This window comes from Azolla caroliniana, unplaced genomic scaffold (assembly GCF_043228905.1).
Source record: "Azolla caroliniana isolate FFs.n. ecotype wild unplaced genomic scaffold, voAzoCaro1.0.p SCAF_18, whole genome shotgun sequence".
Taxonomy (NCBI): Eukaryota; Viridiplantae; Streptophyta; class Polypodiopsida; order Salviniales; family Salviniaceae; genus Azolla; species Azolla caroliniana.
In genome coordinates, this window is record NW_028230453.1 from 277,886 (window position 1) to 297,963 (window position 20,078).

General features: G+C 37.3%; 2 protein-coding genes and 1 non-coding gene across 4 annotated transcripts; 2 read left to right on the forward strand and 1 right to left on the reverse strand.

Annotated features, from left to right (window-relative positions):
* Positions 1-819: 819 nt before the first annotated feature.
* On the reverse strand, positions 820-5,858 carry LOC147851906 (uncharacterized). Its single transcript, XM_087334088.1, has 2 exons — positions 5,569-5,858; positions 820-2,048 (listed from the first exon to the last, which is right to left on the reverse strand). Exon 2 carries the CDS (start codon positions 1,979-1,981, stop codon positions 1,040-1,042), a length of 942 nt encoding a protein of 313 aa, XP_087190214.1. The 5' UTR covers positions 1,982-2,048; positions 5,569-5,858; the 3' UTR covers positions 820-1,039.
* Positions 5,859-8,291: 2,433 nt separating this feature from the next.
* On the forward strand, positions 8,292-8,396 carry LOC147851907 (U6 spliceosomal RNA). The gene has a single exon (XR_015531488.1). It is a non-coding gene; the product is annotated as a U6 spliceosomal RNA (small nuclear RNA).
* Positions 8,397-16,854: 8,458 nt separating this feature from the next.
* On the forward strand, positions 16,855-19,193 carry LOC147851908 (uncharacterized). Of its 2 annotated transcripts, none has more exons than XM_087333730.1 (2): positions 16,855-17,517; positions 18,299-18,529. In XM_087333730.1, the coding sequence occupies exon 1, from the start codon at positions 16,976-16,978 to the stop codon at positions 17,513-17,515; it is 540 nt and encodes a 179-aa protein (XP_087189856.1). In that variant the 5' UTR covers positions 16,855-16,975; the 3' UTR covers positions 17,516-17,517; positions 18,299-18,529. The 2 variants fall into 2 exon arrangements, with proteins under 2 accessions (XP_087189856.1, XP_087189855.1); XM_087333729.1 differs by lacking the exon at positions 18,299-18,529 and adding an exon at positions 18,593-19,193 and having other exon boundaries at positions 16,861-17,517.
* The last annotated feature ends 885 nt before the right edge of the window (positions 19,194-20,078 follow it).

Sequence of the window (20,078 nt, forward strand, 5' to 3'; positions counted from 1 at the left end):
TATATGCATGAAACAATTCTAAAATTTCTGGCACATTTTGAAAGGTTTACTATGCAAATAAGACAACGATCATTCACCTTATAAGGAGAACTAAGAAAGGTGGTGTACATTCTATAAAAAGGCATATCTTCTCTCAAGTAGAGAGTAAGATCGTCTATTGGCCTAACCATTTTGCACTACAAAATGGGATTGCATGCCCCCCTTAAACCATCGTAACATAAGTAACTAAGTTTATGACTTTGCTAAAGATTGCAATTACAAAAAATCAAATGACCATCAAAATTTCCCCAACAAATAAGTTAAGGAAACAATAGAAAGAATCACCACCCCCAAACAAACATGCCTTCATTTTTTAGATTGTGTATGATACTATAACATCAAAGTTGAGAACAATTTGAATTTAATTTAATTAAGAGTTTTTAACTCTCATTTTTCACACCATATACCAAAAATAGATTGGAATGTCACAAAACCAAGGGAATCTTCAAACACATATTGAAACCGTCAATAGTATTTGAAAATGGTTTCTTAAACTGAAATCCATCCAACTATTAAAGATGGCAGATGGAACTTGGAAAGGCATTTAGACCAGCAAAACAATTTAGCTGAAATAGACTTCCAAGTCTATTCGTTCATATGATAAAACCAATTCATTTCTATCCATTTATTAGTGGAGCACTAGATTCAATATGTCAGAGTATCCTACAGAAAAGGAACGCAAATAAGACATGCAGTCGATGTGTCTCATGAAACCAATTTCCAATTGCATTGCCATACAGTTACGAGTAATAAGAACGTCAACGATAGGACACTTTCGACTGAAACCAACTACTGGTGAAGTTTATAAGAGATCAAACTAACCAGCCACTCCTCCAATACAAAAAAACAAGAGGAACATTACACATGCCCAAATAGAGCAAGTCCAAAGCAAGTCCAAGTCCACGTCCACAAGAATGTTTAAAGGTCATCATCTTTGCAGCTAGTTATCTATTTGTTCACAAGCACATGAATTTTTGTATAAGTCATCCTTATCGTAGCTTCATTTAATGGTAACGTATCTATTTGTTCCATGTTTAGCCCAATGATCCTTCAAGTCTATTGGCTTAGTAATATCCACACCAAGAGCTGCCAATTTCTCCAATAGCTTACTAAATGCACTACCACTCATTTTTCGCCCAGGAACCCGTGAGCCACTCTTAAACTCACTCATTGGAAGTGGGTATACTGAGACAAACTTAGTACAACATGCTGATTGCCAGCCACCATTACCCCATTTATAACATCTTTGGTTTGTTCCAGTACATGAGCAAAGAGGAACAGGTATTGAGGACATATCATATGGCGAAACACATGCCACAATACCTTTCGATGAATCATCATGGCTGAATTTCTCCATGCTGAATATTCCATCCTCATCCTCATCTTGTTGCTTCCTTTTCTTCCCCGAGAACTTGGACACTTTCTTATCTTGATTATCCACTTTATGCCTCTTCGGAGTATTGTCATTTTTTGCTTTCTTTCCCTGTTGTTCTTTCATTGCCTTTTGGGGTGACCTTGGTTCTGTATGGAATGGAAGTGTTATCATATCATTACTGGCTGTTTCATTTGGTGCACACAAATAGTTTGATCCACTGGAAGGGTGACTTGCTATGAAATGCATCATCTGCATGATCTTTGCACTACTTTCCTGGTCATTTTCATTGGTTTGTATCATGTGAAGAGCTTTTATAGCACTATCTCTCTCCATCCACGCTGCATTTCGCTCGGCATAGGCTAAATCTCTTTGCAACAATGCAGTGTTTCGCTCAGCATATGCATTTTTCTTTTCTGCTATAGCTTTATCTCGTTCGGCAAGATGAGCATCCCTTTCAGCCATAATTTCTGTCAGCTTTGTGTGTGGCGACTCTCTAAAAAAATCTTTCAGATATGTCTGGTCAAAGTTTGACCAGTGTCGCAACTCCATCTTTGCTGGAACTTCCATTCAGGTGTCTACGACACTTCTGAGTAAACCTTTCAAATCAATATTCAGGACCTCCTACATGAATTTCCTGCAGCACAAGACCAGATTATCAAGAAGACGATACAAGACATTTCTGATCTTGAACCAATAATACTGCTAATGGAACGTGGCTGATAAAGAGTGAAAATTTATCCTATTAATATAACTCTCCAAGTAGTCCTTTCATGCATGCATGCAATCATATCAGGAGGTTCACCTCTACAGAAAGCAAGGATAATAGTGAACACAGCCCCAACCTAACATAAATGCAAGTATTACACAATATCTAGCATGACATGTGGTGATGTAACATTAATATACTATGTATATATCAATACATCATGTGAGAAAGTTGGGTGTACGTCTACAGCCTACCAATATAACTCTCCAAGTAGTCCTTTCATGCATGCATGCAATCATATCAGGAGGTTCACCTCTACAGAAAGCAAGGATAATAGTGGACACAGCCCCAACCTAACATAAATGCAACTATTACACAATATCTAGCATGACATGTGGTGATGTAACATTAATATACTATGTATATATCAATACATCATGTGAGAAAGTTGGGTGTACGTCTACAGCCTAGCAATGAGCCACATTACCCAATATAACTCTCCAAGTAGTCCTTTCATGCATGCATGCAATCATATCAGGAGGTTCACCTCTACAGAAAGCAAGGATAATAGTGGACACAGCCCCAACCTAACATAAATGCAACTATTACACAATATCTAGCATGACATGTGGTGATGTAACATTAATATACTATGTATATATCAATACATCATGTGAGAAAGTTGGGTGTACGTCTACAGCCTAGCAATGAGCCACATTACCCAATACCATAATTATAATATCCATGCAACTATCAAAGGTTAGATTCAGAGTAGAATCTCATGGACAGATGGATGTTTAAAAGAGTGGACACTAGAAAAGCACCAATATAGGCTCGTGAGGCACTAAAGAAACACCAACATGGACACTAGAGATTCAGAGATGGAAAGAAAAAACTTAAATGAAATGTGTTTGTTCGGTTTCTAGAAAATGGTTTCATGCAGTACCAAAGTAAAAAATTAAAAAACCTTCAACAACTCTTGCTATAACTACTGGGGGAGATACTACATTATTTGGCGTCTTCGACACAAGCAAGGCCAGGGAAGACAATCACAAATTATAGACTACTTCCAAAGGGCCACCTCGCTACCCTCATACCTCGAAGAGGGCAACACTCAAGTAAGCAGAGCATATTCGACAAAAGATCATCAATCTTGTGAACATTGAGTTGCATTGCATGAGTTCACATAGAGTGTTAAAGAATAAATGCATTAGATTCTTCCTCTAAATATCATGGAAATGATCAATATAGCCTCAATTTAATGATAAACCTTGAGCAAACAGTTCACTTTCACGCAGTGGTCCTTCACGGCAAGCTTCTCACATTCCTCAAAAAACTTCCTATTCCCTACTTGGTTACTTCCCATAGAAGAATTTACTAAGTTTCCCTAATACATGGGCTTTCTTGAGTCAATTTCTAAGACAAAGAACAACCCTTTCCTTCTTCAATTACTAACCACTTTTAATGTATCAGGTCACTTGGGTGTGTGTTGTATCTCAAAGAGGCATAAGTCTTTTTGCAAGAGCATGAACTCTTCTAGATTTTGATTTATACCATATCACAGCATTCCTCAAGCATAAGACTTCCAAAAATAGACTATTCTGAGCATTCAACAATGCATTCTCGGCCAATTCACACCTTCATGGTCTCATGATGAGAGTATCTCCATGGACACTGCGTGTGGGAAGATGTAAGATTTGCATGATACCCATAAGCCCGAGGCTGACAGAGAGTGCGACACTTGGATATAAACAAGTAGCTAGCATACAAGGTCATCACAGAAAGGCTGGATCCCTACGTAAGGAGCTGCTACAGTATATTGGACGCTAATCCTAATTGACAATGATTCTTTGCCTCTCCTTCCAGCCAGATTTTGTAAATATTACTGTCCATGACATGGGGAAATAGAGAACAAATGTCAGAGAAACTGACTTAAGTACTTAGAAGTTGAGATTGAGGGATGAGGCCCAAAGGAAATCAGAAATACGGGATAAGCCCTAGACAATTGCCCTGCCCATTATAAGATGTTTATAACTGCCCCAGGAAACTGGTTGTGAGTGTCATTCAAAGTTTCTCGAAGAGATTGATCAAAACATCTATCATTGCACTAGTGTATGTGATGATCCAAAATAGGACACTTTAATATATCTCCCAAACCTACAAAAACCAGATTTGTACAGGCATATTCGAGACCCTAGAATCACCATATGTGTCCATTGACAAGGGTGCATATGCATTGGCATTAGACACAATCTGAAGTACTCTCAACAACTCTTTAATTAATCTCCAAGTCTCATTGTGGAGACTAGATTTATATAGGCATATTCTAGAGTTTAGAACACAATATATGATTATCAATTGGGGTCCAAAAACCATGTATGTCTCCAATAAATAGTGGTAACAAACTTATCTCAGGAGTCAAACAGTCCTCTGAGATCCACCCACTCTCCACCATCTGAAACAGTTACATATATAGAGCGTAGGTGAAACTACTCTGTGAAAGGACTAGCTTTCCCATGCATAAGGATGAAATTATCAGCATAATTGTAATATTTAAGAATGGATCTGTCAGCACAAGTATTACAAACAGCTTTTGGGTCAGTGTTTGGGAAAAATGCAACCTCACTCGCTAATTTATCAGTGGAAAGTTGAAATATATATTTATTGTTCTATAAATTTACTGTAATTTCTCACTATTCTCTGTTGAGTTTTACATGCAAAGGAAACTCATTAGTAATCTACTCATGCAATGCCTTGAGGTAATGAAAATTTTGATGGTGGCAACAATCTGTTGACATTCAGGATGTTTAAGCCTAAACCTACTGAAATAATTCATCTTTCTATCTTAAATATAATTATTAGCATGCGATGTCTGAAAAACAATTTCCAAGTTTAATATAGTTCACTACCTAATCTTAAAAGATGGTCTCAAATATTTAGAGATGCCTGACTTATGCTTTTTTTAGAACAAAAACAATAAGTTCAATAAAACTCGGATGAATGTCAGGGAAAATAGTAAAACCAATGGTGGCTGTGGCAATATATTTCTGGCTTCTTTTGTTATAAAATAAAATCAGGATTCACTAGAGTGTGATTGATTGTTTTCCTTTCAGGACAGAGTTCCTGCTATACACTTCCCTTCTTTGCCACGTAAAAGCACCCAAAGGTTTTAGGTCTTTATAATTTACATTTTTTTCAGAAGGGCAGCAGTGAATTGGTAAGTATTTCTCTGGATGGTATTGCCGTACAAATAGATTCTGTAAAACTTCATTACTAGCTAGAAAATGCATTTTGTGAATTTTTACCACTTTCTAGAAAACAATATCTTTTATGAAAACTGTGATTTGGAATGTTTACATCTAAAAACTATGTGTGCAAAGGGAGGAAAATATAATAAAAACAGAAAACTTTACTGTTAAATCTGTGTGCAGGAAAAGGTGGGAAGTACCAGAAGGAAACGGAAGAATCAGCTTTGGTGACCGGTGCGTTAGAAACAAAAACCTAAAATCGAGCAAGATATATAAAGCTTCCAAAAAAAATCGCCACTACCGGTACTATTCTTCTTCTTCGTTTTCCGCGTATTCTCCTGATCTCCTTCTGCTGTTCTCTTTCTTCTGTGAGGATCTGAAACAGAGCAGCAAAACAAGAATACTAGGTAAAAGCCTAAAGGTAAGGACATCTGAGAGACAGAGAGAGAGAGAGAGACCTTTCATACCTTTGCACACTTAGATCTGCTGAGCTTCTTCTGTCTCTTTCTCTATCTCTGTCTCTCTCTGTCTCTGTTTGTGTGTGGGACCCACTCATTTTCCTCTAAGCTTTTGGAAATTCCAGAAATACCCCTGGAGTCAAGTCCTATTAGTCAAGCTAAGTTGGGAAAATTTGTAACGTTTCGTGGGTCAAAACTTGAGGAGTGATGTGGAAACAATCCCGCGTTATACCGGCTTGCTGAGCATTTTCTATATGTTTTCTAGGGAAACTCTACGATGTGATTGGGAAGGTTTCAAGCAAGTTATTTATTGATGCACATAAAAACATATGATTATGTGTGAAATCGCATGCCTTGCAAAGGTGTGAACAAGCATCGGTAAGAAATTTTGTTTAGTGATGTCAAGAAACCCAACAGAACGTTATGACTTTAGGCATCGGCAAATGTAAGGAAAGTCGTAAAATGCTTGCACACATATCAATTGATTTGGTCACTCACAAGGAATAACTTCTTTGAGTTATGAATCCCAAAATGCTCATGTGGATGGGAAAGGAAAAATGTGCATGGATATATGATATGCATAATCATGCACCAATGAAATGGGATGGCTAACAATTGGAGTACAAATCGGATCAAACCTTGACATAAAGAGGGGATATAAATAATGTGCATGATTATAGAGCATCATAATCAATTCTCTTATGGGAATGTCATTTGAACACGTAATGGAATTGAAGTTAATTGCATGGGCGAAAGATAGTGGAAAGAGGCATATGGACAAGTAGGTTTTTGAGATCATCGTGGTATAACCTTGTCATTCAAGTTCTACTAGAGGAAAGTTATTTGAAAGGTAATGAAACATAACATTAATTCCTTGTAGACCTGAAGAGATCGTTTTATTTGAGCATCATAAAATGTATGGAAGAGTGCATTAAGTACAAAAATGACTAGAATCTTGCAATTTCTCGCATTTATGAGAAAAAGGAACATGGATTTTCAGGTGAATTGGAAGACATGTTTAACATGTTTGCACGGCAAGAATGCATTGAAGACCATCGAGCCCAATGTATTAATCACATTTTTGGCTCTGTGCATATTAGATGAGTTTATTTTAGCAAAAACTTTAGAGAGACGCACAAATTCTTGTAAGTGTCTTGTAGAACTTTTGCATATGTGCAGTAGCTTGAGTTGTCAAACCGTCCAAAATAAAGGTTATGCTTGTGAACCAAGTCCTCAACAAGGATAACCATGCATTCTCTATATGAAAAACCACTTCTAATTGCTAGAAAGCTTCGAAATACCTTTAGTCTGATGTCCTCTCCAATTGTAGATGAAATGAATGCGACACTCACCACTTGAAAATGGAAAAGATGGATTATTATGCATTTTGACAAAATAGCAATGAAGGAAAATTAAAGGTTCCCAAATAATTCATATATTAACACTTTATGACACCAATGTCATCTCTAAGATGAGAAGTGTTTGATGTCCTCTCCAATTGTAGATGAAATGAATGCGACACTAGCCACTTGAAAATGGAAAAGATGGGTTATTATGCATTTTGACAAAATAGCAATGAAGGAAAATTAAAGGTTCCCAAATAATTCATACATTAACACTTTATGACACCAATGTCATCTCTAAGACGAGAAGTGTTTTCTTTTTAATTTTCTTAAAGCAAAGATGCAAATGCCTTGCCTAGTGGGATCACTTCTCATTGAACTCATGGATGTATGAGGGTTGAAGGTTTAACATTCTAGTTGACAAGTAAACATAGGAGCAGGTAGCTCATAGATTAATTGGCCTTGACTATAAATAAAAAATTAGTTGGTTTGCCAGAGTGGTTAAGGGGGATGACTTAAGATTGCCTCCACTCAAGTACACATGTGTTCAAACCCCACAACAAATACCTAAATTTCTATGTCAATTTGGACCATTGAAATTTGTCAATCCATCTACGTTTGTATTCCAACTTCTCTCATTAAAAACATGAGCATTAACTCTTTTAGAGCCCTCACACTCATTCACACTCAATCAAAAAAGTCATGGTATCAAATCTGTCAAATATAAAGGCATGTAAGGTATGAGACAATGGGATCATCGAGAGTGAATATTAGTATCCAACCTTATCTCATTACTACACTGGGCATTAACTCTCGTAGAGCCCTCACACTTGATCATGCAAGCTATGTATTTAAGTTGCATTATGGCATCCATCTAGCAAACATAAAAACATTTGAGGTATGCGACAAAAGGATATTAGAGGATGGATATCATTTGCTTTTTACATGCTCAAACATAGAGTGCAATTCCGATGACTTATTAAGAGGAGATGATTACTCGAGTGTCACATTAAACAACACACCTAGAAGGTTGAGCTTATATGTATGCCTTATTCACACATAAAAAACAGTGTACTTAGGTTGCATAGTCAAAATTGACCTCTCTATAGACACTAAAAAAATATCTTCTCTCTCTAGGACATTCGATAAAATTAGTGATACACATAAGATTGGCATGGCCCTTGCGAAAGGATGACACACATAAATCAATAAATGGTTAATCATGAACAATAAATCAACTATTCTCTCTCTCATCAACATATACGATGATATGCAACACTTACTTTATGTATTGATTTTGTCAAATAAGTGGGCCAATTGTTATTTTGGACAAAACAAAAATTATGGCAATGAAGACAATACAACCAAGATATTGCATTTTTGATGGTTGATGATTCATTATGCATTGTTGAGGGGATCTGTGAGTGATCAGTCATGCGTTATCTGTGGTTCTGCATCTAAGACATTGCATCATGTATTTTGGGAATGTGTTGCCACAAAAAGATTTTGGTTTCGAATTCTTAGGCTTCTAGGTCATAAGTATAGGTCGGCTATTTTCACATGGGGTGTTATCTTCTGGGGAATGTTGGATCAACAAATGGTTTTTTATCATCATCATTATTCTTCCTTGACATTACTTGTGAGAAGTTTTCAAGTATATTCTACTTCAAGTTCCTTGGAGGGAATCAAGTTCTTCTCCCCCCCTTCTCCTGGAGTTACGTCTGGCAGATTGTATCCTCTTTGGCTTTATGGGTTCTTTGGAAAGCTAGGTGTTCCAAACTATACAATGATGAAACATTCACATTGTGGATCAGGTTAAGTCTTTTTGGGACTTATTGGTACATACGGTTAAAGGTGATTATGACAGTTATAAGGGTTCTAGAAACACAACTAATTAGACAAGAAGGAGAATTCATCGTATTTGATCAACTATTCTTATTATGTTAGATGCAAGCGTTGATGTCAGGTAGAACTACGTACCACCTCGTTGTTTGTTCCCGCCTCCGGCACCATTCTTAGTGCAAACAACGTGAGTTAACATAGAGGAGGTAGTTGCGGCATATAGGAAGGGTCTTTTGATGTTAGACGATTTTGGCAGTAATCTCCGAGATGTTGTTGCGAACAATGAAGCATAGGCTTTAGTTTCAATAAGGATGAGTGACGATGTTGGCGGGGGTTGAGCAGATTTTCATAGGGTGAGGTAGAGAGTGCACTTATGTTGTTTTCGTGGGTACAAGATGTTGGTGATAATCGGCAATGGCGACATGGTTGATGTGGATTTGAAGAACCTCATTTTCTGTTTTTTGTCAGGATGGTTGATGATGTTGTGGGGGCTGAAGTATATTATCACGAGAAGGTGAGGAACTTTTTTAGACTCATTTTTTGCTATCAGTACAGGATGTTAGTGGTAACCGGCGAGATGTTGATGTGGACTGAATGATGAAGATTTTATGTTTCTCATTACTAGGATGAGTGAGGATGACAATAGGGATTGAAGCATATTTTCCATTACGAGAGGATGAGTGATGATGGTGTGGGGACCGAAGCATAGCATGAGGGGATGAGGAAACATATTTAGACTCATTTTGTTGTTATTTGTTTAGGACCTTGGTGGTAATTGGCGAGATGGTTGTTGTGGACTGAATAAAGTAGATTTTTGTTTTATGATAAGAATGAGTGAAGATGGCATGAGGGTTGAAGCATATTTTCTTCAAGTGAGGAGGACACTAGTATGTCTTTTTGTCATTATAGGTACATGATTCTGGTGATAAGTGTCAACATGGCCGATGTGAGAACATGAAGATTGGGATAAAGCGGAGTGTTGATGGTATGGAGGCATACAAGTATATTCTCGATGGACTTGATGTGGACTTGATGTGGACATGATTTTGGTGATAATCGTCGACATGGCTGATGCGAGAACATGAAGGTTGTGTTAAAGCGGAGATGAAGGACCTGATGTGGACTTGAGGGAGCTGATTTTTTGTTTTATCAAGATGAGGGATGATGTTGTGGAGAATGAAGTAGATTATCATGAGTAGGTGAAGAACTTTTTTAGACTTTTTTTTGTGTGTCAGTATAGGATGTTGGTGGAAATTGGCGAGGTCGAGATGTTGATGTGGACTGAATGAAGAAGATTTTATGTTTCTCTCATTAGGATCAAGGATGATGGCGGTAGGGATTAAAGCATATAGACATGACGAGAGGATGAGTGACGATGGTGTGGGGGCCAAAGCAGATCATGAGGGGTTGAGGAAACATATTTAAACTCATTTTGTTGTTATTTGTACAGGAACTTGGTGGTAATTGGCGAGATGGTTGATGCAGACTGAATGAAGCAAATTTTTGTGTGATGAGGATGAGTGAAGATGGTGTGGGGGTCGAAGCATATTTTCTTGAGGTGATGAGGACACTATATCATTTTGTGGTTATAAGTACATGATTTTGGTGATAAGGATATACTGTCAGTTTTAGAAAACATTTCACAAATCAATTCTCCCATTGTTATTATTGTTGAGGATGTTTTTGGAGAAGTGATTGCTACACTCATGGTTAATAAGTTGTGGGGTGTCGAGTTTATAGCTAGTGATCTTGGATTGAATCCTAAAGAGACAACTATTGGAGCAACTAGGAACCGCTCGTAAAGTGACCATCACCAACGACTCTACTACAATTATTGCAACTGCTACCTCAAAAGATGAGATACCGGCCATGATAGCTCAAATTAATAAGAACTTGCAGAAACAGATTTTGTTTATGATACTATAAAGTTAGCAGACAAAATTGCAAAGCTATTGACAGGTGGTGTAACTGTTATTAAGGTAGGAGCTGCCACTGAAACTGAGTTACAAGATCGGGAATTAAGAATTGAAGATGCATAAGTATGATACATTTCCTGCCATTGGTCGTGGAGATGAAGGACATGGTCATTTCGACATGGGAGATGATAGTTGTGGGCTATCCAAGGCGGCCCACCACGATTTATTCCAAGCGGAATGTGCACCATGGAATGTTTGGTGTCTACAAATGCAACAGTTGTAGCAGGTGTTGTAATACAAAAAATTTCCATCCATGTTTTGTTGAAGCAGGTGTTCAAGTACAGGAATTTGCTAAGTATGTTGTAGGTGACAAATCAAAGTCTGTCATTCACTAACTCAAGTTGAGCCTAATGTTATGGCTGAAAATAGTTTTAGCCTACAATGTAGAGAATTTTCAGATAATCCAATGGCACTGGTATGTGTTGATTATTCAATGGGAGAAAGTTCGGATGAATCAGCCTCAAAAAGGGGTTCTGCTACACAATCATTACATATAGGATGAATAATGTCATTCTTTTTAGTTTTTACTCTACTTCTTTGTGATTCGTTATAGGTCATCATGGCTAGAGCCATTGTAATGTTTCAACTCAATGCTTTCGTCATGTATGCAGAAGCTCTACTAATGCAGAATAATAAAAAATTGAAAAGAAAAAAAGAAAAAAAGAAAATATAACCAAGACACTACCCCACTTTTACATACAAGGGGAGCCAATATAAGTGGTGCAAAGCTTCAAATATCTTGTTTAATGTCCCATCAACAAGTACGTGGAATGTATGCTATGAGTGGAGACTTCAAACATGTTTGAATAGTTCTTGTGTTTCAAAATTGATGCAACCAAAATGATGCTCGAGGGTGGGAAGTGAAATTCATGTTATTCAATGTGATAGGGGTCCAAGCATTGCTTTATGGAGTGGAGGTGTGGGGTGGCACTATCTCACTTGGTGCATGGAATGAATAGAGGAAATCCAAAACATGTTCTTATGTAGACAATTCGGGGTAAAATCCTCAACATAATACCCTATCATGCTATTAGAAACAGGTGCTTCGCCCATAGAGGTACTGCCAATGCAAAGAGTATACAAGTATATCCCAAAAGTCAAGAATATGGTTGATCATAGACTACCCAAACAAGCTTTGAACATAGGAGGAAAGGTACAAAAACTAATAATGCCAAAATCCTCTCATTTGGTTGGGTGCTTGACATTATGAAATGGTTTAAGAGCTAGGGAGTAGTAACCTATTGGAGCTCTCATGTGATGTTATGAAGTGTAAAGAATCAGGTATGATTCTTGTGCAGCCGAAGAGATGTGTGTTATGTGTGTGTATGTGTGAGAGAAAAGAGAAGAGAGAAGAGAAAACACAAGATAGATTAGATAGAATGGAAAATAGAATACTCAAGAAGAAGGTGTATATTCACAAGGAGAATATGAGATACAAAAATATAGCATTACAAGGGGTCACAACCGACACTTTATGAAGTAGGAGGAGGGTGCTTTATATAAGATCACTCTCTCTCTTTATTAACTCAGTACAACAACCACTCACTTTTGGGAAATGTGGAGACTCATTAGTCATGGGGAATATAAAACTCATTAGTTATGTGTCATAGAATATGATTCTATGACACATAGTTAATGTGTAGAGAGTAGTGGTGTGACTTTTGACCTTTGAGTGCTCATAGATTCTCAAAGGAGGCACGAAGGATGAAGTTGCAAGATGCTAAAATGTCAAAATTGGAATATTAATCCGCACAATATGGCCCCCAAATGCATCTCACTATTCCATGTGCCTTGGGCCTTGGCTGTCAAAGAGCCTTAACACTTCTTCGAAGTCACTCACAAAAGTTTAATATGTGTTGAGGTAGCATCATCAACTAAATATGAAGATATGCAAGGTATTCAACGAAAAACTAGTGGAGGATGAATATCACTTACTTATCACACGTTCGGTGTAGCTATCCATAAACAACAAAAGTAGCTATATTCGGAAACAAGCCCTCACAGGTCATAGTTATGAACCATTTCAATACTTCTTCAACCTGCTCTTGTTCAACATAATCTTTATAAAAAAAACTGAATGCTACAACAAACTTTCAAGGTTGATAACAATGTATTCCATGCTTGTACATCTCGGTTTTGAAGGCAATCAAATACGTTGTGTGCTTTTTCAAGAGAACCACATTTCACATTCGTGACTGTAAACTCAACAAGTATGCTTCCTCTTTCCACATCAACCATCTCGCTGGATTACCACCAAAATCCTGTACCAACAAATTAAGTCGAGTTTCCTCCTCTCCTCATGAGCTTATTCTTCGACCCCCATACCATCATTACTCATTCTTATCAAAAACATAAAAACTACTTCATTAAGTCCTCATCAACCATCTTGCCAATTCCTACACATAAACAATAAAATGAGTCTAAATTCCTCATCTCTTCATGAGAATATGCTTCGGCCTCCACACCATCATCACTCATCCTTATCCAAAACATAAATTCTAGTTCATTAAGTCCACATCAACCATCTCGCCGAATACCACCAAAATCCTACACATACAACAATACAATGAGTCTTGTTTCCTCATCTCCTCATGAGAATATGCTTCAATTTTTATGTGTGAAACTTGAGTGTTAATTTGTTGATCAATTGATTTCTCGTCTTTTCAACTATAGTTTTGTTTGAATGATTTTCAAGCTAAGAATAGCAAAGGATTATTGAATATTTTGAAGATGAATGAAGAATCAAGGCATGTTGTGTGTTGCGTGATTTGGTGGATCTATAGCTCTTTGGTTGTGATAAGGCCTTCCATTGTGGAGGGGCCCAAATGTTGGTTGTGATCAATATCCAATACCTTGTCCATCATGGTATTGACGACATTGGTGGTTAAGTTCATTACATCCATGTGGGTGCGAAAGAGTTCATTGATATGCATGAACTTCAAACAAAACCTTAATACAAGCTCTCTTCTTGTGGTCATAATAGAATATGACAACACAAATGCTCAAACTGGAAGAGGGATTCTAGTAATATCACGTGGGGAAGATGAAACATCATGTAAATGTGGTTGTGAGCCTCCTATATGGATAGCTTATGATCAAACATGCATTAAAAAGTCACACATACCGTTTTGAAGGTAGGAAAGTGGCCAATTAGGAGTTGATTATACCAATTGGTGGCGGTTTAGCCATCCAAGAAGAGCCTAAATTCCATGCACTTCAATAGATGGTTCATTATGTGGTACATGTGGTTGGCACTCCGTACAAAGTGAAAGATGGTGGTGATGTGCTCTTCGGGACTAGTCCCTTCACAAAACTAATGATAGAGATATTGTTACGGGCATGACCATATAATATCGCGTGGTGATATATTATATGGCCATGCCCGTAACAGATATGGCTTCTAATCAATCCCTAAAAGTTGAGGGATTTCAACGATGGCAATGTGGAAGGTGGCACTACGCTACCAAGTTGACCTGAATTGTGGCATTTGTTAGGTTGCAAACCAATGTTGCCTCACTCTCATGGTTGTGAAAATGACTGCACACATCATCATTGTATGTCAAAGCTAAATTGTGAATGTTGGCAGATATTGAATGAAATTAAGTTAAGGGATGCATGCTCAAACACATTAGAGCTCCCAAGGTCTCATAGGTGATATGGATCGTTGGACCCATATATTGGTATGCATTGATGCTAGAAAAATGTGTGTACAACTAGATAGTTTGTGGAGATCATCTTACTCCAATCATCAAAAATATTGCCTTTTGTTGTTATTGTCTAAGTAGCTCCATCATGGATACCAAGTGTTGTCGCATATCGCAAATGCCCTCTCTTGGACCTTTTACACAGGTCTTTGATGTTGAGGCCCCATACTAAAGTAGAGTTCGATTTTTCGAATAAGACAATGCAAATGACAATAATTCAGTGTTGTGAACGTATGTTAAATCATACGATATTGATTAACTCTCTCTTGCAAATATAGGCCATCTTCTATTTCTCTCTTACAAATATGTGGACAATGGGGCATTTGGTGAACTTATGCAGGTACATAGTGGGGCACCATGCCATTATGCTTTAAATACTTTTTTATTGATCTTTCGAAAGAATCGATGTCCCTCTAAATTAGTCTTACGACCTCTTAATGTACATGGACTTTAACCATTTCAAATATTATGGCCTTTCAAATATCTTGGGTGACCAACATTGTTGTGCTATGTTCTAATTGCCTAATTGTGCCTACCATTTTTTTTTCAATATTTCTTGTTTAACTTTGCTCATAGCCTTCAACGTTCTATTCATGAATCACAGGTTCATGGTAACCATGGGTAAGCAATGACACTATCGGATATATTTGGGATGCCTTCAAATTATACCAACACAAAAAATAATTTTGATTTATGATTAAGTGCATCTCTAATGTAGGGAATACTCTACTATCAAGATCTTGAGGATGTAACCCATGCTTTTTGTATAAATATAATCATTGAGTTAAAAGATGATAGGAAAAGGATTTTAGTGTATGTTAAAACCAGGTTAAGATCAATAATGTGAGTTATTTCACAAAAAGTATATGGGGAATTGGAACCTAATTTTAATTAGGCTTTACGAAGTCATTTGAAGTTGCATGGTTGAAATAGTTAATTATGTATTTTTCCATGAAGATCACACAAATCATTGCTTGATAGGAAGGGAATCACGCCTACCTTTGATTGTTCAATCCATCAGATGACATATATTTGGCTAGTCGATGCATACCACTCTAAAACCTTACAATGCATATTAACATGGTAATCCTTGATATGTCACTGGAAATTATCAAGACCAAATTTGCATTTAAGTCATCACTCATTGAAGCCAAGACAACATATAATTGACGAAAAAGAAAAGAAAATGTATTATGGGGTCATGTAGAGTCAAAGACTCAGATGGCTATTATCGCAACGTGAATGAAGTTTCTTTCCCAAATTGCCATGATGTGCAAGTTCCAAGCTTTTGCACACGTCAGCAATATGGATCAAACCAACTCGATGAATAAAACCTTCCACATCAGAGTTTTAGAAAAAGAGCCTTTTTTGGTGGGCAAGTGTGCATCAACACGGGATGGTTTTACAGGGATGATAACGGTAGAAGATTCGACTAGGAAGTTTGGAATGAACCCTCGACGACAAAAAGGATCGATTGATGTATGACAACAATGCATGTACATAAGAAGAGCACGCACACACACATTAGCATACAGGCATACATAAATCTATCCATCCATCCATACATACATACATACATGCATGCATGCATGCATGCATATATTGACATACATACATACATTGACATACATACATGTGTATACATTAACATACATATGTACATACATAATAGACGCATGCATATGTACATACATATATGTATACATTAACATACTTACATATATGCATACGTACATACATACATATACATACTGATACACGGGCATTGACATGCATACATACACGTACATACACATGCATACATACGCACATATATACATATATGTATGTGTGTACATATGTATGTATAGAAGCATACATGGAGCAAGGACATATGGTTCTTTCTTTAGTGAAGGGTTGTGGACGGACGGACGGACGGACGGACACACAGACAGACCGTGTCAAGCAAGAGCAGAGGAAGGAAGGCGAGAGAACCCACAGTCTCTATATATACATACAGAGAATCCACAGGAAAGGAAGCAAAAACGGTGGGTCGCCATCAATCTCAATCCATACATACCATACCATACCATACCATACCATTCAGACATTACACACACACACACACACAGACAGACGCAAAACGCACGCAAAACGCTCAACGCAGGCCCTGACCAAAACGCAATTTCTGCAGGAGAAGAAAGAAGTCGAAGAACGCAGAAGCCACAATTAGGTTATACATTCCTCACCCGTAAACAAGAGGAAGACGAAGAGCAGGAGCAGGAACCCAGAGAAGAAGAAATCGATGGCTTTCGTTGTTGCACTACGATTACGAGATTCCGTGCTTCGGAGAAGATCTACTACTAATCCCGTGAGGTGCTTCTCCTCATCCTCATCGTCTTCTTCTTCTTCTTCTTCCTCCTCTTCGTCGCCTTCATGGTTATCTACGGCAGAGGAAGGATGGACCCTCGCTGATGAGGCTGCAGAATTGAATGAAGAAAAAGAAGAAGGAAAAGAAAAGTTAAAGGTACCGAAAGCAACGTCCTCCCTAGATCAGATCTACTCTGATTTGCGATTCCAGAAACTCGCGCCAACATGGCTTCCTTTCCGTCCTGAATCCTCGTTTTTCTTGCCTCCAAGTCCACCCCTCTCAAAGATTATTCAAGACCTTAAAGATGATTTCGTACACCTTGCAGCAAGTAGTTCTGGAACCACAAATCTTCCCATTGAAGAGCTTAATATTGCTCTAAATCCTCTTGGTTGGGTCTCACCTGATGCTATTCGTGAGCGCATTGCGGATGCATATTCTTCGACAGCATCCAATGATGAACCCTCACACATCTGAAGGTGATTACCACTATTTTTTGCATATCTTTTCTGCCCGAAGCTTCATTCCATTTTTTTTTGAGTGCATGATGATGTATGAGCAACATTGCCCACCTCATAAATGTATCATGCATGCATCATATGCTCATTATATCATATACATGTCATATGTAAATCACATCCATTTTAGGTTATGTTTTCCTTGTAACCTTCATGTCATTATTTGGATGCACAAATGTTGCAGCATATCATATTCAACATCATCACATATCATATTTGTCATCGTATACGCATCACAGGCATGGGTGCGTATGCAATGACATATGAAGATGCATCTTTGCTGGGTTGTCAGCTGATGCTATTCACCAAATTATCTCCGATGCCTATTTCAGGGCTGAGCCTTCTTCAGGTAGCAAATGATGAGCCCCTCATGCACATTGAAAGGCACTATACTCTATGAAACAAAATTCTCATATTCCTTTTCCTTGTGGTTTTTGCATTTGACATTTCTTCGGTACTCAATTTCATTTCATCTATGCAGTGTGTACACATCATTGTATTTGAAACCACATGTGCACAGTCTCGACTACATCAAGCCATAGATGCACATGATACATGCATCAGGTATGCAACCATATATTTAGCATATACACCATGCAACTTTGCATGCATATTCACCCACATTTGCGTCAGATTTTTTCCATGGGCAATGTGTTTTACCACACAAATGTATTATATGTCCATCATGTAGTATGCGCACCTTATAGAAAATGTATTTTGGTGCATCATTTTTTCTTGATAGGGATCATGGATAATCATGCAAGGACAGAGAATATATGTCATCGTGGGAACATGTTTAACCCCACTAGACATTAGAAAATCCATCATACACTTATCATGGCATTTGCTATATATTCCCGCCATAAGAAACTTGTTTCACAACATAAGGACATAGAAAATGTATGAAGTATGTTTTTATTAGGTATTGAACAGGGAGGGTTTTGTTGTTTATTTATTATAGTGTAATGTGCTCTAGATGAATATATGATGTTAGAGACCTAGTATTAATGAATCTTTCTTGGCATCACTTATACAGATGTGCTCCAGATGGATAATGATTCTTCACCTTGCATACGAATAGGAAGACTGGATACATCCTTCAAATTGAAGCTACAGATGAATATCGTGCTCAGCGTAGTTTATGAATCGCATTGAATGCTAGTGACCTGATATCATTTAACCAAAGCTAATATTTAAATATAGGAAGAAGTGTAACCGTCGTGTTTGGCTTGTAAAGAATCACACTTTTGGCTCATAAAGAAAGTGTGATTTGGCAATTTACTAAAGGTGACATTTGTAGAGGATCTTGGTATTTCATTTGCATATACTTTGACCCATGTCTCATTTGCATGATCTCACTCATCTCAGACGGAAACAGTGGGTGGTATAGCTTCTAAAAATCCTGCATTCCATTATATATCATAGATAGGAAGTTCTGATACATTCAACATGTATAATGGTGTATATACACATTTTAGATCACTTTCAATTGGTTCTGTATAAACATTGGGTTTATATTTAGTGTTAGATCACTTTCACTTGGTCTTAATAAACTTTTTGTATATATCGTGTTTTATCACTTCCGATTGATTCTTTCATTTTAAATTTGTTTTGGAGGAATGATGTGTTGATATTAATGAACTCAATTTAATCTCTTCTACTGTTCTATTTGGATTTTCCATAATTTCAATATTAACATGCTCTGTTGATTCATTCTAAACATGAGATGTGCATTAAATTTTGCGCACAAACCTGTTATCAAAGCAATTTAATAGTGTAGCCATGTAGCTAATTAAGAGCTTGCTTGATACACCAATGTTAAGAGCTCTTATATACATACATATATGTACATATATTCTCTGATTCAAATTGATTTAGGCATACTAACAGCCATCTTCACAAGGTAGTTTTTGGGTAGCGAAGCTTTTTATTTGCAAATTCAAAGTGCAAAGTAGAATGAACACATGTCAATGATGTTATAAGATCCATGGGCAATGTGAACATTAAAGAAAAAGACAAAGGATACTCTATAAACAAACGACAAACGAAGTCAGAGTTCTTTGGTTTATCTTCTTCCATCTTCCTTATTGGTATACAAGCAATGATTGATCACGAAGGTGGATGGTACTTCGTGAAATGAGAATTAGGTGATACATAGTCCCCTTAAGAAAATTTAATTACATAAATTCTTTGAGAGAGATTGCTAGCAATACGATGAATATTGTCCTCTAGGTCTATAAAGATGACCTTAGAGGCCACAATAATACAATAACACAGTAGCATATGATAGTCAAATTCAGAAACTTGTTCAGGGCACTAACTTGTTGCTTCTCATATCAAGGATCCATGAATGGGCAAAATAGTAGTTGCGTTAACAGGAAAGATCTCTAGAAGAAGCGTGAAAGAATCATGGTCAAATATTCCTTTCAACAATTTCCAAGTCTGTTTGGTTTTTTCCCTTTTTCTCTCTCCTCCATATGCATTGGAGTTAAAAGGTTGGTTCTTCAACAAGTTTCAGCAAT